Source organism: Microtus oregoni, unplaced genomic scaffold (assembly GCF_018167655.1).
Source record: "Microtus oregoni isolate MIOR12 unplaced genomic scaffold, Mior012 000002F_ref0000024, whole genome shotgun sequence".
NCBI classification, from domain to species: domain Eukaryota; kingdom Metazoa; phylum Chordata; class Mammalia; order Rodentia; family Cricetidae; genus Microtus; species Microtus oregoni.
Window position 1 is genome coordinate 23,942,149 of NW_024543061.1, and position 21,757 is coordinate 23,963,905.

General features: G+C 47.3%; 1 protein-coding gene across 5 annotated transcripts in view; it reads right to left on the bottom strand.

The window, feature by feature from the left end:
• Positions 1-1,055: 1,055 nt before the first annotated feature.
• Sema4f (ssemaphorin 4F) overlaps positions 1,056-21,757 on the bottom strand; it is a 29,218-nt gene continuing 8,516 nt past the window's right edge. For 3 of the 5 annotated variants that reach the window (XM_041678643.1, XM_041678635.1, XM_041678649.1), the window contains 10 exons: positions 20,985-21,078; positions 9,227-9,346; positions 8,973-9,124; positions 8,179-8,357; positions 7,834-7,981; positions 7,482-7,704; positions 7,239-7,348; positions 6,972-7,132; positions 3,585-3,643; positions 1,056-3,338 (listed from right to left, as the gene is read on the bottom strand). In XM_041678643.1, coding sequence (XP_041534577.1) covers positions 2,725-3,338; positions 3,585-3,643; positions 6,972-7,132; positions 7,239-7,348; positions 7,482-7,704; positions 7,834-7,981; positions 8,179-8,357; positions 8,973-9,124; positions 9,227-9,346; positions 20,985-21,078 — 1,860 coding nt within the window. In that variant the 3' untranslated portion in view covers positions 1,056-2,724. The remainder of the gene's footprint in view (positions 3,339-3,584; positions 3,644-6,971; positions 7,133-7,238; positions 7,349-7,481; positions 7,705-7,833; positions 7,982-8,178; positions 8,358-8,972; positions 9,125-9,226; positions 9,347-20,984; positions 21,079-21,757) is intronic. The other 2 variants (XM_041678655.1, XM_041678664.1) reach the window with 1 other exon arrangement.

The following is a 21,757-nucleotide window of genomic DNA, read 5'->3' on the forward strand; positions in this document are numbered from 1 at the left end:
AATGAGAATTCTGGGAAGAGGAAAGCGCATTCTGCAGTCGTGACCCAGCCACAGAGGATGCAATATGTGAGGGCTTCTCCTAAAAAGGTACCGAGCCACGTGGCTAACTCAGACAAGAATTATGAGCTAATGTAAGTTATAAGGATTAGTAAATAAGAAGCCTGAGCTAATGAGCCAATCAGTTTATAACTAATGTAGACCTCTGTGTGGTTCTTTGGGACTTGATGGCTGTAGGACCAGGCGGGACATAAAATTCAGGCAACAGGATTTCTTGTGTGTGCCCAATCTCCATCATTCTGAGGGAAAATAGTACATTTGCTTGGTGTGGGAGGTCATTCTGTATATGTGTTGCTTTTATTGGTTAATGAATAAAGAAGCTCATTTGGCCTGTGATAGGGCACAGTAGAGCTAGGCAGGGAAAACTAAAGGGAATGCTGGGAGAAAAAAGACAGAGTTATGAGAAGCCATGTAGCCCCACCAGAGACAGACACTGGATGGAACCTTGTTGGTAAGCCACAATACACAGATTAATAGAAATGGGTTAACCAAAGATATAAGATCTAGCTAGCAATATGCTTAAGCTACTGGCCAAACAGTATTGCAAATAATATAGTTTCTGTGTGATTATTTCATGGTCTGGGTAGCCAGGAACATACAAGTGGCCTCCTACAACATTTGCCCCTTCCACAGAGAAGCAACGATGATGTCTGGCCCCTGGTCTAGCAGAAGGAAACTTTGGCTATAAACACTGGTCAAAATGTTTAAGATTAGAGGGCTAGAAATTTGGCTGAGCAACTAAAGCACTTGCTGTTCTTTCAGAAGGCAGGAGTTCAGTTCCTAGCACCCACATCAACCACCTCACAACTGCCTATAACTTTAGCTGCAGGGATCCAATGCCCTCTTCTGGCCTCTGGAGGTACCGCATTCACACATGTATACATTGACATACACATATACACATCATTTAAAAATAAATAAATCGCGATTTTAATAAAGCCTAGCCATGAGTGGCTAAGACCCATCCAGAGATGGACCAAGACCAGACATCTGTGAAAAGATGGCCCAGTTCCCACTGCGTGGGGCTCACAGTGACTGCACCTGTCATGGCTGTCAAGTGGTTAAGCTATGACGGTATAATAAAGCAAGTTACAATAACAGCATCTACTGCTATAGGTAATGCTTTATTGTTGACACATTTCCTCATTTGCTCCTTGCAGCATCCCTGAGGTAGGCATATCCCCACTTTACAGATGAATAAACCAATCCCTATGTTAGAGTACGTGCCACAGATCCCACACAAACCCACTGCTAACTCCAAACCCAGGGGACTCTTGAGTAGTTCACAGGCTGCTGTCAAGGAAGGTGGAGCATAAAATGTCATCTGGAAAGGACTGCGTCACCACTGGAGTCTGAGGTCCCTTACCAGGGATGGATGAGGCACGTTCACAGGCCAAGACCAGGACTGAGCAGAAGCAGAGCACACTGGAGTATGAAGCAAGAAACAAGGTGACGGTGTCTTCAAGCCGTGCAGAGCCTAGCTTCTGATGACCGGAGAGGTGTCGGATCTCCAGCAGCAGCGTGTCCAGGGACTGGCCACAGGCAGCAGGGCAGGGAGGAGCTGCCACGGAGCAGCACCTCCAGCACACAGCCCATGTGGCGACTATGGGCACTCGTCTTTTAACCCCATTAAGGCCTTAAGCTCTGACGAAAGCCATTATACTCCAAAAAAAAAAAAAAAAAAAAAAACAGACACACATGGACAAACACTTTGCATACCATTTCTGGGAGTCCGTGGGCCCCAGCCGGGGGACTCCTCTCTTAGGGCAAGGGTGAAAGCCACCGCCAAATCTACCTTTAACCTGCGTGTATCCCGACACACATTTCCTTCGTCATCCTCCAATCCTTAGAATGTCGTGAGGTTAATTTGAAACGGGAGCCAGGGAAAGAGGGCTCAGCCTCCACTCTAGCCGGGGAAATGCAGCAGTGGATGGCAGTGGTGGCAGCCAGAGGGTCAAGACAAGGAGAGGGATGGGGGCCATGTGTCCTGCTGCCCTTCCCACCCACAAGGTCACTTTGGGAACTTTGCTCGAAGTTAAAGAAGCTCTGTGGGGTGATTGGGGGTGTGGTTTCCCTCACTGGCTACAGAGGGTAAAATTGTATGGGCAGTGTCCCCCATTCCAACCTTCCCCTCTCACCCCCCAAAAGCACCTAGGCACTGGCCCTGCCATTCATGCACACATGGACAGGTCTTCTAGGCACACCAGTGTACAGACAAACACTCTTCCAGGAACAACGGGAAACTGAGATGGGAGAGACCTCAAGGCGGTCAAGGGATCATGCACTCCCCAGAGTCAGCAATCTGGCAAATCATACAGCCACCACAAGGACACAGTTCACACCAGCCCCAGCTACCTCTGTGGTGCTTCCTTCTGTCTGGGGACCACCAGAAAGCAAGTCTGAGATAGATCCTTGCTCCATCCCCAACTGATGGGCCCAAGATAGGAGGCCATGGCAGAAGGGTCACAGGGATCGGTCTCTCATAGGACTCTGGCAAGGTCTGGCTCTCAGTTCGTCTGAGTCTAGAGGACAGACACTGATGTCCAGGTGATCACACAGACTCCAAGACAACAGAGAAGCCATGATCCTCTCCCAGGTCCAGTAACCCTGGTCTTGGTAGCTCTAGTTCTGGTGACTGCTCATGGGCTAGCTGTCATTTTCCTGGCTTTAGATGGATGTCTCATCACAGGTGGCTAGAGGAGCCCCGGTGAGCCGGATGTGGGCGGGGCTAGAGCAAGAATCGAGCAGGAAGGGTGGAGGGAAGCCACCAAAACCACTGCCCCTCTTGGCCAGAGCCAGGGGCAGCCGCTCATCTTCAGGAGAAGGGGAGGGAGGGTCTTGGCTATAGCTTGTGGTTCCGGAAGCCGGGGCCCCCAGGTCTAAGCCCACTTTGTCTCTAGCCAGAAGTTCCCTCTGACGCCGACGCTGCTGACGGCGACCAATCAGGAGGAGAGTGAGGGATGCCACAAGAACCCCCAGGAGAAAGCCAACTAGTCCAGCCCCTACCACTGTGTGGGCCCGGTTTGAGGGCCCCTGCTGGCTGCCCCACACCAAGCTGTAAGCAGCTACCACACGGGCCGCTCCACCCTCCTGACACTCACAGGCATAAGCACCCATGGCCCCTGGGGTCACCACCACCTCTAGCCCATCCCTTCGGGGGGTGAGTGCAGTTACTCCACTAGGCTGGTGCCAGACACATGATGCCCAGGCAGAGCTGGGGGAACATGGCAGGACCACGTGGCCCTTGGTAGCCACTGGAACTTCAAACACTACTGGGTGTTCTGCAGAGAGAAGGCACAGGCACAAAAGACATGAGGTTACTAGGATGAGGGGGGCATACGGAAAGATGTCAGATACGAGATGGAGTTGTAGGGACTTTGCCAAAAAGGATTTCCCAAAGAGGGGACGGCCCTGGATCCCCGAATGTCATGCCTTCATGGGTCCAAGCTTTTTGATTAAGTCAAAAGTGAACAATTTCCTTGCCCCTTTCTGTGTATCCCACCCACATTTCCGTGAGCCATACAAACCTCCAGGCTCTTTTGGACACAAAGACGAGACATCCGCTGACTCTATGTCTTGGACCATCCTACAAAGAAGAGAACATATGGTAATTCTGGAGTTCACACGCGCCTGCATTCTCCTCAGAGCCTCGTGGTACCATGGTACTCCTTACTTACAGCCCCCCATCTTATAAGTCACCCCTGGAGTCAGTCAGCATTCTCCCCGCCACCAAATCTTTCCTTAATTCCCCTTACATTCCTTGAGGTGTTTGCCCTGTCCAGTTCTATACATATTCCTGCAAACAATCTGTTGGAAAGATGCTTGGTGGGTCTGCCCGAAGAGGAAGAGAAGTGTCCTAAGAAGCAAGACTGGCTGTCCTAACTACAAAATCTCTATATTTAAACCTGAGTGGCCCAGGGAGGTGACTCAGCCAGTGGGGGCACTGGTTGTGCAATGAGGACTTAAGCTTAAACCCCAGGTAAAAGACTGGGCGTAGGGCCAGGCTGGTGGTGCACGGCAGGGCTTCAGAACAGAAATTCTCAGGGTTACTTTGAAAAAGTATTCTGCAAACAGCAGGCCAAAAAAAAAATTTATTCCATTGAAGGAATTGATATTAAAAATTAACAGCTGAGAATTTAGCTCGGGGAGTATGCCTGCCTAGCATGTGCAGACCCTAGGTTTGAATCAGGTATGAATCATGATGCCTATCATCTCGGTGTGTGAGAGGATGCAGCAGGAGAGATCACTATGAATTTGAGGCCAGTTCAGGTTACATAGAATGAGTTCTAGCCTGATTATATACAGTGGACTGTAGTACTCAATTTTTTTTTTCAAATTGAAAGACACTTATGCAACCTATAAGTCTATGAGGATTGATGGTACTATTTGAATCTTGACTTATACAGGCTGTTTTAAGTATATGCAAATGAGAACATTGAAATATTGGCATATTTGGTAACACTAAGAAATTAATGATTGGGTATGGCTAGAGTAGTATTATGTATCATTAGGTAACATGGCTATTTATTTTGTATGTGTATATGCATGTGTTTGTGTGTGCACACAAATGAACATATACATGTGTACTACACAGGGAGGTCAGAGGACAATCTCAGGAGTCTTCAGGCAGCGTCTATGGCTTTTTTCCCCTCAAAATGCCCTACATGTGTGCTATGCCCTGATAGGCCAGAAGAGGGCACAGAAGCCCCGGAACTGTGGGCCATCATGTAGGTGCTGAGAACTGAACCAGAGTCTTCTAGAACAGCCATGCTCTTAACTGTTGAGCCATCCCTCCAACACCTATCAGCCCCCTTTGAAAGTGCCCTTGGATGTCAGAGATACTCAAAGTTTCATGGAAAAAGTAATATGGTATCTAAGATTTGCTTCAAAACAACTGAGAGTGAAGTTATTAAAAACACAGGATTGGCCAGGCAACAATGGTGGGAGGGGTAGGCACACGGAAATTCATCATTGCAGCCTCTCTACTGTTGAATATGCTTAAAATCCCCAAAGATGAAATATTTTCAGGATCGTCTTTATGAGATAGAAAGCCAGCCTGAAATACTCAGGGTGAGTGGGATGTCAGGATTTATTTTCATATGGTATATTTGAAGGTCACTGCTGACCTGAAATACTCAGGGTGAGTGAGATGTCAGGATTTACTTTCATGTGGCATATTTGAAGGTCACTGCTGAGAGGCAAACGGGTGGGAGAGCCAAAATGAGCAAGAGAAGGTCAATGAGGAGGTGGAAGAGCAGCCCACAGAGAAGTGACCAGGTGGGGGACGGCTCAATGGATAAAGTGCCCTCTGCCCAAACCTGATGGAATGAGTTTGGTCCCCAGAGCCCACATAAAAGTTGGCCACAGCAGTAAGGTCTCTATCATCCCAGGGATCCCAGTTCACCCCTGCTGACTGAGGAGGAGGAAGAGGAGACAGACTGGGAGGTAAAGACCAGTACTCGAGGTTGTCCTGTGACCCCCACACACATGTTATGGAAATAACATAAACTTGCTGGTACTCATATATATATACACACACATACATATGCCATATACAAATACATATCACACACATCATACACAAACGCGCGTGTACACATTTCCATCACAGTGCATCCTATGGACACACAAAGAAGTGACACGAGCTTGGTGGCAGTGGAGGTGGAGGAAGCCAGCAGAGCCATGATACACCCTGGAATCAGAGTCGATATCAGTCGCAGCCCAATGTGCACAGCATTTGCTACGAGCACCTGACGGGATGGCAGTCCTCCTACTGAGATGTGCATGTGAGGGAAACCAGAGTGCTTGCTTAAGAATGGCTGTGTCTGAGCTGCTTATGAAGCACTGTGGGGGAGTACAAAGTATGGGTTTGCAGGGGAGTTCTGCAGGGCTGTGGGATGTTATTTTAACTGTGTGGAGATGTAGCATATTTGTTTATGCTGTGGATGCTTTAACTGTGTAAAGATGTGTTTCATCTGTTTGTGCTGCATTTGTTTAGCGATGTAAGGATGTGTTTCACTTGATTCACCTTGCCTGCCTAAGGCACCTGGTTGGTCTACTAAAATGCTGAACAGCCGATGGCTAGGCAGGAGAGGGTTAAGTGGTGGAAATAATTAGGAGGAGAAATCTGGGCTCAAGAAAGAAGGAGGAGGAGAGAAAAGGGGAGAAAGAGAGGGACATGTCTGGAGCCAGAAGTCAGGTGGCCACCAGACAGACAGACAGACAAGGGAAGCAGGAGAAGTAGGACATTCAGAAAGGAAAAAGAAACCCTGAGGCAAAACATAGATGAAGAGAAATGGGTTAAGTTATAGGAGCCGGAGGGGCAAGCATAAGCTGAGGCCGAGCACTCATAACTGATAAGAAGGATCCGTGTCATGATGTGGAAGCTGATTGGTGAGCCTGCTACACTGCAGCTCTGCTTCAGACATGTCTGTGACAATCACAGGAATGAAATCACATCAGCAGAGTGTAAAAGAAGAATCTAGGACTAAACCCTGAGGAATATCGGTGTTCAGCGGCTGGAGGAGGAGACAGCAATCGGTAGGGTGAGAGGAGACCAAAGAAGGCAAGAGGGAGAAACTCCAGCTAGGTGAGGAAGGGCAAGGGCGGGCTCTGTGAGAGCAGCTAGCAGGCTGAAAACCGAAGATGTCGTTACCAGCTGACATGGACTCAGTCCCACTGTCAGGGCAGGCCTAGCATTAATTAGGCAGCACCAGACAGACAGACAGACAGACAGACGGACAGATAGATGGATGAGCTAATATGGGCTGGCAGATGGACGAGCAAGTGATGCAGACACTAAACAAGAAGTAGGCACACATACACAGGGTGGCATTAGCAGATGAGACTGGCATATGGGAGGGGTGGAGCCACGGAGGGCAGGCACGAGACCAAAGCAAAGCAGCCCCACTCACCCGCGGTGCTCCCCTGCATGGGCCACACAAGCATCAAGCCGGAAGCTCCAGGCACACACAGGGTCCTGGGCCAGGATACACTCGGAGCAGCTCTGGAGACGGCCACAGTTGCTGGTGTTCACTTGTGTTACCTCGGTAGGGGAGCCCACCAGGAGCCAACCCTACAGAAATGGAGCCAGGAGAGAAAACGCGCTACATCTTCCAGGCCGGACCATGAACCGGCCACAGACTCCGTTCTCCCCCAGGCTCCTCCGATTCGCGACTCACATGGTACAGTTTCATGCTCTCAACTGGCTGTGGCTCCGGAAACAAAGCCAGATCCTCCAGGACACTGAGCTGAGCTCCGATGCGCACAGCCCGGTGCATGTGTCCATCCTCTAGAAGGCAGGCAAAGGGCAAGAAAACGGCACGGTTGGCACTGTGCCTGCGGCTGATGCCCGTGCATCACAGGGGACTTCCTGTCGTGACAGTATGCATTATGCAGAGAACGTGTTTGATGTTTAGATATACCTGTCCCCAGGTAGAGCACATCATATTCTTTCCCTGAGAGGCTGGTCACCCTGTGGGCCACAACTCTGAGATAGGCTGTATCTGTAGTGACCAGCAGGGGGCGGCCATCAGCTGGGAACACGGGCCTGTCCATGAGCGGGTGGTCTCTGATGAAGGTGAGCACTCGGTCAGGCAGGGAGAGTGAGGACCCAAACTGTTGGAGTTTCATGTTGTTGGTGATACACTAAAAGAGACAGGTCTGGGTGACAGTGTGTCTCAGGGAACAGGGAGTGTCAGGGGTGTTTAGCACGACGCTTGTCCTTTGTGATGGCAAAAATCAGGCCTGAGATGAAGACCTGCCCCGCCCTCTCACCTCTCCAGGTCTGGGCTGGGGCACCTCGTTGTCCATGACAGGCAGTCCTCTGTTGCAGTCATGCTTTAACTCTCTAAAGGGACCATTCAACACTGCCCGAATATCTTGGGGTCGGAAGGCACACACAGCAGAGATTGCAGCTCCTTCCCTGGAGGAGTCACAGATTGGAGCCAGGTATCTGGAGAGGGCTAGGTGACAGCAACTCATGCCTTATCAAATGAGGTCATCCCCGAGAAACACACGGGAGCCATGCAGCTGAGGGAAAGAGAGTCCGCCGGCAGTGACCACACCAACTCCGCAGACCTCCAGTCCCGTCACTCTCACCCACACCAGGATCCCCCTCACCACTGAGAGGAAAAGATGCCATAGAAGACGGGAGTCCCTGCTCCAGGCTGAGGTCGGAGCTCTGTCATATCCTGCAGGACCCCGGAGGCCTGGCCATGCTCAGGCCCTGGACACAGCAGGTCGGCCTTCAGAAATGTTGTCCATCTCTGTTGAAGAGTCTTCCGGCCCCCTAGGTCCCCCTGGGGTGACAAGAACATGAGGAACACTCTTCAGAAGAGCAATATTAGGCAAAACATGTGTAGGTCAACCTTCTAGTTTCCTCCCTGACTTCACAGCACACATGGACAGATGAGAAGACAGACATACAGAGAAGGAAGAACAGACATATAGCCTGAGAAGCCGGGGGTAATGAGATGCAGAGGCAGACAGGATTGTGATAACAACGACAGAGACAATGCCAGATGAGTACTGACAAAGAACCGTGATCTCACGTACTCCTCAAACACTTACAGGCTGACATCAGTTATTACATAAATTCTACATATGTGTTTCAAAGATGCTAAAGAATAAACTAGATCACAGAGGCAGGAAGTGGTGCGGCAGGACTTGAACCCAGGACCATCATTAGCTCCTGCCTTGAACTTCTAATGTAAACCAACCTCCTGTATAGACTGTGTGTCACAAGGATAAGTGTGAGGGTAGAGACGGAGCCCTCTCCCTCACATTCCTCAAGCTCCGATGAAAGAAGCCTAGGTAGGGAACAGAGCAGAGGAGACAGGCAAAGCAGACCCAGAAAGGAGAAGACAGAAGGACAAACGCCAGCAGATGACACACAGCCAGGACAGAGAGCTCACCGCACACACTCGGGCCACCCGCGGGACCTTGATGCGCTCGTATGAGTTCAGCACTCGGGAGGTCTCCGTGAAGAAGAAGAAGATCTCATCATCTCCATCTTCATCCCCCCACTCAGCCGGACTCAGGACCATAGCAGCAACAAAGGCTGGGGCTGAAGAAAGCAACGACCTCAGATCTTCACAGACAGAGCCTGGGACTACCCAGCCTCCCCCCACCCAACCTGTGCCGCAGGTGGCCCTGTCCCTCTCCCCACCATTAAGCCAGGATGACAAGGTCTCTGTTCGAATCCAGTCCTCAGCACGGCCCACGGCTCGGGAGATGATCGGTTCTGTGCCCAGGAAGTTTTTCACAGTGGCAGTGTAGAGGACGCCCCCTGCAGGGCGACAGGGAGGAGACCGCTGTCAGAGACACAGCAGCAGAAGTGGTCACAGGCAGAGCATGGGACAAAGCAGAGCAGCAACACACGAGACTGAGCACCCACCAAATGTCATCACAGGGGAGCACCTGCCTTACAAAAAACGGGAAAGGAAGCACTGGAGTAGGAAGCCCACACTGAGGAACTGCCAGAGAAACTGTCTTGTACAACAGGAGCAGAAAGGCCTCTCTAGGGGACCCTGGGGGTCGCTGCAGTAATCTGGTGATAAGCTGACTGTCCTGAGACTCCCCAAGAGGAGGCATTTGTTTTGCAGCAAACCCCATTTTTACTCAAGTTGTCCATGATGGAGCAGTCAGGGAACCTGTGTTTTTTCCGCTGGGTATGCTAGTCTGGGACAATTCCCAACTAAAGAGCATGTGGGAATTGCTTGCGGACTTGATCACAGGGAAAGTGTCCCCAGGCCCAGTGACTAACTGTAAAATCGGGACATTTCAAACAAGCAGGGGTTACTCTGATGCAAGTGGCTCAAGGTCACTTTGGGAAATGCCAACCCAGTTTGATGAGAAGATGCTCCAGGCAGCGGGGACAACAGAAGAGTGGGCTCTTCTTCCATCCCCGTCCCGAAACAGCTGCGAGCACTCCAGGGTAGTAGTGGTAAGGGAATGAAGAGACCACAGATGCTTTGGTTCGGAGGAGACCGACAGCTCTGTCACCATGAGTAACACGGGCAAAGCCCAGACACAGGAGTAAGAAAGTGGCTGAGGGCAAAAGAAAGTCATGGGCATCTGGAAGGTCTCAAGCACCAAAGGCAGTCTGGAGAAAGCAAGGTGGCAAGAGCCCATCAGCTACTGTGCACAAGGCACGGTGCTGAACACATCACTGTCCTCACAGACTCCCACTGGGGAAAGGAAGACGAGCACATGTCCAGAGACCAGAAGTTTTGAACTAGTGGATGGAGGTGGGCACAGCGGGCAATCCAGCCATATCTACCTAGGGTTGCAGCATCTTTGGAAGGGTGGCAGGGAAGTACCAGGCATTGAAACCAGGACCCTGCATAAGCCAAGCAAGTGCTCTACCAACTGAGCTGTATCCCCAGACAGCCCCAGAGCACCTCTGAAGAATAAAGTTTGCTGGTTAGAGCAAGATAGGAGAGATGCGAATAGAGGAGCCATTTCCAGGAGCACGGTGGCTTCTGGGTCAAGCACGAGCGCAGAGGCGAGACCAGAGGCATGGAGATGAACACTGTTTATGAAGTGTGCTCTGCCATGCCAGGAAAAGTAGTCTTTATCCCACACAGAAGAATAGAACTACAGAGTTGTTTTTAATGGGGAGAGTAACAATCAATTTTTTGGTTGTTAAGAAGATAACGAGGGCTGGAGGTGTAGCTCAACGGTAGAGCATTGACCTAATAAAGCCGAGGTACTGGGTTAGAACCCATAGTGATGACGACGATGATGACAACGGCAACAATGACATGGACGACAATCTAGTCCTGGTGGTGTGGATCTGTACTCCCAGCAGTAGGGAGGCTGGCAAGAGGGTGACAAACTGGAGCCCAGCCTGGACTACAAAACAAGCTGCTGTCAAAGAAGAGAAGGAAGCCATGGTAGTGTATGCCTTTCGTCACAGTGCTCTCGAAACCGTGCAGACAGATCTCTGCGCGTTCAAAGCCGGCGTGGTCTACATACCAAGTTCTAGGACAGCCAGGGTTACACAGAGAGACCCTGTCTCAAAAACAAAACAGCAACAACGAAGATGGTTCAGCCATTAAGAGCACAGGCTGCTCTTACAGAGGACCTATATTTGATTTCCAGCACCCACACATGGAGGCTCACAGTCATCCTTGGACTCTAGACTCGGAGGATCCAACACCCTCTTCTGGCCTCCTTGGGTACTACAGGCATGTAGTACCCAGCCATACATGCAAAACACACATTCACGTAAAATGAAAGTGGAAAAAGAGAGGGAGAAGAAACCATTCCTACATTAAATTCACCGTATGATGTTTTTACTTGTGGATTCATTAAAAGAAAGTGATTTTTATGTTTAAAAAAGAGAAGAGGAGGAGGAAGTAGAAGGAGGAAATGGGAAAGGGGAATAAGGAGAAAACAAAAGACAGAAAGAGAGGAGGCAGAAGAGGAATAACAGCAACAAAGAACCATTCACCCAGTTCAAGAAGAGTGGAAGTTCTGAACAAGGCAGAGAGAATAAAGGGGACAGGATAAGAAGATATTCCTAAGGTGGAGTATGTTAGGAAGAAATGAGCATGAATTGAGATAAGAGAAATGAAAGAATAAACTAAGATAATTTCTCTATGGCTTATCACCCATAAGTAACCAGGACAGGGAACAATAGTGGAAGAGCCCTGAAGAAGGTAGCTGGAGAGGAAGGACATTCACTTCTGGACGTGCTAAGACAAAGGGACTTTCAAAACAGATCTGAGATTCTAAAAGGTCCGGGAAACACAGCCAGAGCCAGCACCTGGGACCTGGTGCACATCCTCTTTAGGTCCCAGTAGGAACAATGCAAAGTGCTAAGCAGAAAGGTAAACAGGTTAGGGTGCCCTTGGGAACACTACCTTTTAAAGGAGAGGATTCTGCGGGCAGCTAAGGGGTCAGAGCAGAGAGCCAGGAGAAGCGAGGCAGAAACTTTAGCAAGGGCTTGAAAGGGCTTGTGCTAGCCAGGGGATGCAGGAGGGCAGGGTCACGCAGAAGGAGGAGATACTTTAGCAAGGGCTTGAAAGGTTTTGTGCTAGCCAGGGGATGCAGGGGGATGGGGGATGGGCAGGGTCACGCAGAAGTAGGAGATTCTTGAGCAAGGGCTTGAAAGGGCTTGTGCTAGCCAGGGGACGCAGGAAGGCAATGTCACACAGAAGGAAGTCAGACACCCCAGGCCGCAGATGCTCCAGAAAGGCTATTTGCTGTTATCAGTGGCCAGATACCCAGCCTTGACACAATACTCAAGGCAGACTGAAAAACAGCCAGGAGGCCTGGGAGACATGTGGGTTGAAAACCTTGTGGGGTAGGGATAAGAAGGGGAAATAATTTCACTACTTGAGATTTCAGAAAGGGTTTCAACCTCAGAAGATTTCGGTTTGAATTCTGGCTACCTACTAGATAATAGGATCTTGGGCAAACCAACGTTCCTAAATCCCAGATTCTTCCAATGCAGAATAGAGAGAAAGCCAGCTCTACTCAGAATTAATGCAGACGCTAGATGAGAACCTCAGAGCCGGAGTGAGGGCCTGACACACGGCAGGCATTCCGGACAATCAGTTACATATGCTTGACTTGCTGCCTGTAGAGGAGGGGCGGCTGTCAATGACACCCCAATCCCTCCCAGAGAAGTAGAGAAAAGAAAACTCAAAAATTAGTCATAGGTCCCAGCAACAAACGGAACCGGATGTGACCCAACTCTCTGGACTCGCAAGGTGGTAGGCGGGGAGAGAGCTGACACAGAAAAGCTGATTGAAAAACGGTCCTGAAGCCGGGCGGCGGTGGCGCACGCCTTTAATCCCAGCACTCGGGAGGCAGAGGCAGGCGGATCTCTGTGAGTTCGAGACCAGCCTGGTCTACAAGAGCTAGTTCCAGGACAGGCTCCAAAACCACAGAGAAACCCTGTCTCGGAAAAAAAAAAAAAAAAAGAAGAAAAATGGTTCCCAGTCAGGCAGTGATGACACCACCTTTAACCCCAGCACTTGGGAGGAAGAAGCAGGTGGATCTCTGAGTCCAAGGCTAACCTAGTTTACAAAGCAAGTTCCAGAACAGACGGGGCTACATAGAGAAACCCTATCTCAGAAAGAAAAAGAAAAGTGGTCCCAAGAACAGCATACACAGAAGCCTCTAAAAGCAAACCTCTGGCAGAAGCTGTGCCATGGCTATTCTGAGAGTGGAGGATAAGAGAAGACAGGTGTGCATATTTAGAGAGCATCTCTTTAGGGATCAAGGTGATTAAACATTAATGGGGAAGAACCACAGATACGCACGCAAAAGCCTAGCTGTCCCTGGAGGCAAATGGTCCCAAAATGCTCTAAGGGATCAATACCCTGTATATCTAGCAACACTGGAACCTGCAAGTGCAGAGAACTGTCGCTCAGGGTGGAAAAGAAAAGGGTCACTGACACTACGCCACTGAAGAAGGAACAGACAGTCGGGGAACAGGAATGGAAGTAGCAGGTATCCAGGTGCTCTGGGAGAATCAATGGGCTCACCATGGTCTCTAATAAACACAGAAGGGACATCAACCACACAGGCATGAAGACCATGTCCACAGGAGGACATACAGTCTTTACACATTCTCCCAGGCTTTCTTAATTTCAATGTGACAGAACTGCAACCTTAATGTAGTAAAATGTTCATAAACGTGTAACTGTTTGGCCAATTATTGCTGAATGGATCAATCAAGTAAACATTCAAATACACATCCGGTCCAGTGATGCAGGCAACACTTAGGAAGTTTAAGTAAGAGTATTAGGTACCCAGGTCAGCCTGGGCTACAGAGTTAGACCCTGTCTCAAGAGGCTGAGGGCAAGGCATAGTAGTGCATTATTTAATCCCAGCACTTGGGAGGCAGAGCCAGGGGGGTTTCAAGGCCAGCCTGATCTACATAAGGAGTTCCAGAGCAGCCAGAGCTATATAGTGAGACCCAGTCTCAAAAACAAACAAACAACAACAACAAAACCAAAAGAGCCTGTGGTCTGGGGGTAGAACTCAGCAGTAAGATGCTTGCGAAAGTCCTGGACTCTAACCTCAGCATCAAAACAAATGACAACTAAAAGCTAAAATGCAAAAGAGAGTGATGAGGTGACCACGGCACAATGACCACAGTACTATGTAGAGGTTAGTGAAAAAGCTGATTAGAAAACAACACTGGGGATAATTCAGTCCTATTTTTATAAAACGTATTTAAATATATCCATAGAGAGGAGCTGGGGGGAGCACTCAGCGGATAAGAGCACATCTGTGCAAGCATGAGGACCTGGGTTCAGATCCCTGGCACCCACATAAAAAGCTAGCATGATTGTATGCAAGCCTGTAGTCCCAGCACCACGTGGGACAGAAACAGTGGGATCACGGGAGCTTGCTGACCTTAGCCCCAGGTTCCATGACAGGCCCTGCCTCAAGGGGACAGAGCGGAGTAACAGAGTAGGACTTCTGGCATGCTCTGGTAGCCTCCACACTCACATACAAAGGGACTCAAACAGATGTGTGCACACACCACACTACACGTAATGTGTGTATGCATGCATGTGTGCATGTGTGTGTATGCATGTATATGTATGAATGTATATGGTCTTCAGACAGATTATTGAAGACAGTATAACTACAGTGTTTATGATGTTTGTTTCTGACTAATGTTATTAGAAAAAATGTTTTGCGTTGGGTTTTTGGAAAAAGGATTTTCCTGGGATGGCCTTGAACTCTTGATTCTCCTAATATTAACCGCACCCCCACCAAGTGCTGGGACTTCCAGTTTAAACCACCTTCCTAGTTGGACTGTTTTCCTTTGGGGGAAGGGGTAAAAAGGGTTGAGACAGCATCTCATGTAACCCAAGCTAGCCTCACACTTCCCATGCAGGGAAGGACAATCTTGACTTTCCTGCCTCCACCTTCCAAGAGTCTGAGATTAAAGGTATGTACAACTGGATAGTTTTTTTTTTTTAAAGAAATTCTTTATACTTTTGTAGTCATTGTTGATTTTTTTAAGTTATCATCTTTTACTTTTATAACCCAGAAATTAACACACTTTCATTTCCAAAATAAAAAAAAATTAAAAATATATTGAAAGCCACAAAAGATGAGGGCTCAAAGCTGAATAAAACATATAACCGTATATGTAACAGGTCCCTGCTTGTCCGGGTGGCCTGTGGACACAGGTCTCAGAAGGATCAGCCACCCTAAAATTAACAGGCTAGGTTGTGCATCCAGCAGCAAGTATCCATTACACCATCGGAGTTTCAGATTTCCATCTGGGAGGCTAGAGAGATGGCTCTGTGGTCAAGAGCAGTTACTGATCTCACAAAAAGCTTGGGTTTGATACCCAGCAACCCCATGGTGGCTCTGTTTCAGGGGACCTAATGCCCTTTTCTAGCCTCTGTGAACACCAAGCAAGCACACTGCACACAGACATAATTTAGGAAAAACACTCACACACATAAAATAAAATAAATCTAAAATAATTTAAAAATAAACTACATACTATCTTCTTTTGAAGCCTAGGATGGCCTTGAACTCCAGGTCCTCTCAAAATGCTCACTTTTATAGGAAATTAACACTTGGGATTTTCTGTTTTTTAAAAAAGATTATGAACGTGCTCTAGTTTTCCTTCGTAAGATCAGACTCCTTCCTTCCTTCCTTCCTTCCTTCCTTCCTTCCTTCCTTCCTTTTCTTTCTGTTCCTTTTTGGACATGGTCTCATGATGCCCAGTCTGGCCTAGAACTCATTATGTGGCTGAGACTAGTTTTGAACTCCTGATCTCCCACCTCCTCCTCCTCCCTAGTGCCAGGATGACAGGTCTATGCTACCACATTCTGCTGGCCAGACAGTCTTTCGAGATGGACAGTTTCGATTCTATCAAACGTTTTCCACTTCCTTATCTAAGAATTAGGTCACCGGGATACCTTTCTTCGGCAATCTATTTGTAAGACACAACTGGACAGAGATCCTGTGTTTACCCCTTATTGCTCTCTATGGGGCATGCAGGATCCTATGCCCGCCATGTTTCACTGTATGCTTGGTTGTCCAGGAGCAGAAGGGGATTAAAAAGGTCGGATTTGACCTAAGATGTTGGCGGCAGCTGTACACCTGAACACTTTCAGGACTTCTTGGCAGAAGCATTATCACCAGCAGGGATGGTCCTGGAATCCATAAAAGAAAAGGTACTGGACAGGTTTTAAAAAAAGAAAAAAGCAGTAGCAAAATCTTCGGGTCACTGTCACAGAAACCTGACTCAAAATGCTGTGGGAAAGACCAAAGGCAATGGGCTGCTGGCTCCTGTTTGGATGCCTGGGTGAGTAGTGGTCTCTGAGATCAGGGAGAGGGCTGATGGGTGAGCAGATGAAGATGATGAGCTAATGTCGGGGCGTGATGGTTGTGAGATTCTTGAAGCACAGTTGTCTGAAAGGCAGCTGGATGATGTTCTCCATTCAGGTAAGGTCTGGGAGGCAGGTAGGGAACCAGGAGCCCTCAGAATGTAGTGGAGGAAGAAGCCACGGGGCTGGCTGAGATCATGACCATGTGGAAGAGAAGAGGCTTCTGGGTGGAAGCCAACCTTCAAAGAGCACGCATAAAACAAGGGAACTGCCAAGGACTCACCAATGAGTTCAGGCTAATGTGAATCGATTGCCAAAATAGTCACATTTTTCCTAGAATAAGTATCACAAATGAAGACACTGAGATGATTTTGCTAATTTTATCTGACTACAGTACAGATAAATGTCATATTTCGAAATTGAACTTGCAGCTAGACATGGTGGCCTATGTCTGCTATCTCAGCACTCGGGAGACTGAGGCAAGATGACTAGGAGGTCACAGCCAGCCTGGGCAACAGAGAGACTTGTCTAAAAAAACAATAACAACAATAATAAACCCTAGAATTATTAGGTTTACCCAAAAAGAAATACAAGTACCAGTAATAAGACAAGCTGTTTGACATCTCCAGGAGAAAGGCCAATCAAAACACAATCAGGGCCTAGGGTGGTGTACATCTTTAATCTCAGCACTTGGGAGGCAAAGGCAGGCTGAGATCCTTACAAGTTCAAGGCCATTCTAATCTACTTAGCCAGGTCCATGCCAGCAAATGAAACATGGTGAGACCATGTCTCCACCCCCCCCAACAAAAAAAAAGAAAGAAAGAGAAAAAGGAAAGGAAAAATACAAATCAAATTGGACTTTAGATAAGAATTTTTAATTAAATAATAATAAAATAATAACTTTCAATCAATAAAATAAACTTAAAATGAAGCTTGCCTCCTTAAGCTATGTCCTAATATGAATTTTCTTCCTGCTGAAACAAAGAAGCTCTCCAGAGACTCACACATGCTTAAGGAATATTGCTCTGAAGAAAGTACACTTCGTGTTCCTCCTTCATGTTTCTTGTCTTGGTACCAATTCCGCAGACTCTAGCAATGTTTACAACAGCTACAACTCAGAAATCCTTCTTAATGACCCCAGCAACCAGTTCAGAGCCAAGAGAAATATTGACTGAACTGCTTTATTCAAACATGAACTAGTACAAACAAGGTCTCATCGGTTCCAACAGTAGATGGTGCTAACCAAGATGTCTGGATGCTGTAGCTTCTCAGCTCTCTGCTTGCTTTCAAGCACAGAATCACCAACCACATTACTGGAGAGTGATTTAACCTGTTTATCTTTTAAGACTTTCCCTAAAAATAAACTTCTTCATAAGGAAAAAAATTCACATTTGTAGTCCAAGTCTCAACTTTTGTTTTATATAAAATATTATACAAGCTGGCATGGTGGTGCACACTTTTAATCCCAGCATTCTAAAGCCAGAAGCATGTAGAGTTTTGTGAGTTCAAGACCAGCCTGGTCTACATAGTGAGACCCTGTCTCAAAAATAAATTAATAAGCCAGGTGTAGTTAGGGCGGCCTTTAATCCCAGCACTCAGGAAACAGAAGCATGGTGATCTCTGAGTTCAATGATAGTGTGGTCTACAAAGTGAATTCCAGAACAGCCAGGGCTACACATAGAAACCCTGTCTCAAAAAAAACGAAAAAAGAAAAAAAAGAAGAGGAGGAGGAAGAGATGGAGGGAGGAAGGAAGAAAGGAAGGAATAAGTAATAAAATTTTATGAAGAGTCCAAAAATTTAAGTAAAAATATATTTTATGATAACCTTGGCAGCAAGTATCAGGAAGAAAGAAGAACTGTGATCAGTGAGAACAAGCCCCAGATTAACCAGCTGGGAAAGGTAGACTGACTTTGAGCCCACTCACACCAACCACTAAAATAAGTTCCAAATATTCAAAGAATTAAATCTAAGGGAACTTTTTAAAAGAGAAAAATGGTTATCTGGTCTTTTTTTTTTAAAGAAGAACTAAGCTTTAAAAAATATAAAAATCAGAATCCAAGTGTGGAGCTACAAGCCTTGAATCACAGTCTAGGGAGGCAGAGTCAGACAGAGCTCTGTGAGTTTGAGGCCAGCCTGATCTACATGGTAAGTTTCAGAACAGTCAGGGATGCATAGAAAGACTCTGTCTCAAAAATAAAATAAAATAAAATAAAATAAAATAAAATAAAAATCAGGGCTGGAAAGATGGTTCAGTGGTTAAGAGCACTTGCTGCTCTTCAAGATGTCTCAGGTTCAATTCTAAGCAGGCACATGGTTGCCCACAATCAGCCATAACTCCAGTTCCACGGGGTTTGATCCCCTCTTCTGACCTCTGAAGACAACAGGCATGAACATGTCTCACTGGCACACAAGTAGGCAAAGCACTCATACACATAAAATAAAACAAAGAAATCACACACATGCACACACACAGACACACACACGCACACACGAGACACATACACACATGCACACACACACACATGCACGAACACTCACACAGACACACACGCATGCACGAACACTCAGACACACACACACGCACCCCACAAAGGAAAAGGTGTGAGTTGGAGTACTAATACCCTACCTCAACTGAGAATTTACCCAAGAAAAATAAGAACTATAACACTAAAAAAAAAAAAAAAAGTTCAACTTCACTGGCAGTCAAAGAAACACAAATTAAAACCAAGTGCCACTTTCAGTCTCAGATTAGCATAGATTTCCTTAAATGACAACAATATATTATGGCAAAATTAATGTGAGAAAAAAGGCAGTGTTTGAGGGTGCCTTTTTTCTGGCTTTTTCTGCTGGCTTAGGGTGTGGATTGGTGCACCCCATCTAAACTTCAATTAGCACCTGCTAATGAGCCATAACATCTCACAGCCTTTGACGTGGTAATCCATTTCTAGGAATCCTGAGTTGAGCAAAACCGAGGACAAACATACGCATATACGTGTTCACTACAGTAATATGGATAACACTAAAAACTTTGAAGGAAGCATTGAATAACAACAACTTGAAATTATTTAATCAACTTACAGCATTCTCAGAAGATGATGAGTATAATGCCATTAAAAACTGTCTTCACAAATGGGCATAGTGGCACATACCTTTAACCCTAGCACTTGGAAGCTAGAGGCAGGTGAGTCTGAGTTCAAGGCTAGCCTGGTTTGCAAAGTGAGTTCCAGGACAGAGCTACATAGTAAAACGCTGCCTCAAAGAACCATAAATAAAAATAAATAAATGAATGAATGAATGAATAAATAAATAACCAAGCAAGCTAATGGAATAATTACTTTAAAAAAAATGTCTTCACAAAGTACTTTTGGAGGCTGGGGACAGCTCAGTCAGTAGAGGGCTTGACTAGCACACACAACGCCTGGGTTCTGTCACCAGTGTCGCTAAGGCAGATACATACCTCTCCTTCCAGCCTTCAAAGGTGGAGACAGGAGGATCAGGAGCTCAGGCTCACCTCTGGCTACATAGAGAGCTTGAGGCTAGCCTGAACTACATGTTACTTTGTCTCAAAATAACAACAAAAGCATTAAAAATCATATAGAAAGTTCTACAAACTAAAGTTACATGGCAAAGTTCAAAATTAGATTCAAGCTGGAAGTTGAGTGGTTTAAATATTACATCGTACACCTAAGATTCTATTCTGTCCCTGCTTGTTCTGTACTGTCAGGAGGAGACAGCTGGCTTTTCTCCGACTGTGGAGAGTCTACATGGGGTAACCTCCCCTAAAATACGGGTTATGTAGTACAAAAGTAATCTGTTCTCTATGCCGATGAATTCGTCATTCTCCAAAAGAAGTCTGGGAGGGGTCCACACTTGAACAATTGCAGGTGGCTCCCTCAAAGAAGGCAACAAAAGGAACTGAAAAACAGTCGTTCCTCTGAAGAACAAAGGACGAGCCGACGAACCGCGTGTAAGGGTATGCGGGTGTGTGGACACATTTAAGCTGGAAAGGAATATCCTAAAACACCGGCAGTGGTTTTCGAAGCAGAGATATTCTAGAAGTACATTAAGTGATCGCCTCAAGACGCATGGGGCCATTTACACCAAATTGAATTCAACTTAATTTAAAATTTCCTCATTCCCTTGCAGTAGTCACATTTCAAGGGCTTAACAGCCAAGGTAGCCAGTGGCTACCAGATCAGACAAAGATCCAGGTCATTTCGGTTATCACATAAAGATCATCTGGACGGTGCTATTCTAAATCATGCTCTTTCCAGATGTATTACAATACGCACTGCAGTCAATTCCTCTTACAAACGGGGTGGGGTAGGGATGCTGTAAGAGAAGAAAACGGGGTCCACAGAAAAAGCAATCACACTGCAAGTGTGGGAGGGGGGCACATTCTCTGGAGAGGAGCCTGCCGGAAATTGTATCCTGTGGGGACACAGAGCAGTCACAGGTACTCAGGGGCCATCAGGAAAGGCTCAAGGGAGACGTGAGTGTAGTAGACATTCCAAGGGAAGACAAGACATAGAAATTCAAGCGGCAAGGGTGGGGAAGGAGGTCGTTAGGGCCAGAATCACCGGTTCTTGTCTCTCCCCACTCACCAGCCATTACAGCTGCTGACCGTTGAGCTGGCTCAAAAGGACATTTTCCCCGGCCACTCTCAAGTCTTTCAACCTGCTGGAAACTGGACACATCCTACAGACCAGAAGGGGGTGGGGCAGGTGGTTTAGGGTTCATGGGGAAGGTTCATGGTGAGAATGAAACAGAAGATCAAAATGGAGGAAAAGACCATTTCCATTCACCCCCCTCTCCCCACTCTCACCCCCATACCCAGTCACCTTAATCCCGGTTCCTCCAGCTGCTGCTCCTTTTCTCTCCGTTCCTCCCCTTTGCCCTCAGACCCATCCCCTATACTTCCTCATGAAGGCATACCTAGAACAGCCCTAGAAAATACCACGAGGCCAGTCATAGGTCTCTCCTCAGTAATTCTGGAGTTTGTAACTACCTGGATGTGCTACAGCCAGAGAGATGGAAGGGAGCAGACAGCCTTTTGAGGGTTGGAGCTCTGAGGAAGGGCAAGGAAAAGCGGAAGTCACAGAAACCAGCTAAAGCCCGGGAACTTAAGAAAAAACAAAGTATCATTCTTCCTCATGGAGGACAGGGTCAGGTCCCACATCCAAGCAGAGGAGGAAACTGTAAAGCCAATGAAGAATGACCTAAAGCTCAGATGATGCTCTGAGGGCTTGCTAGGCAAGTACTGTCTTCTCCCAGAGACCTCCAGAGGGGTGGAGGTGACAGATGAAGACTGCCATCAGGGCCAGTCACAAGAGATCTTAGTCTAGCCTAGAGCACTAAGAGAGGGTCAAGCTAACAC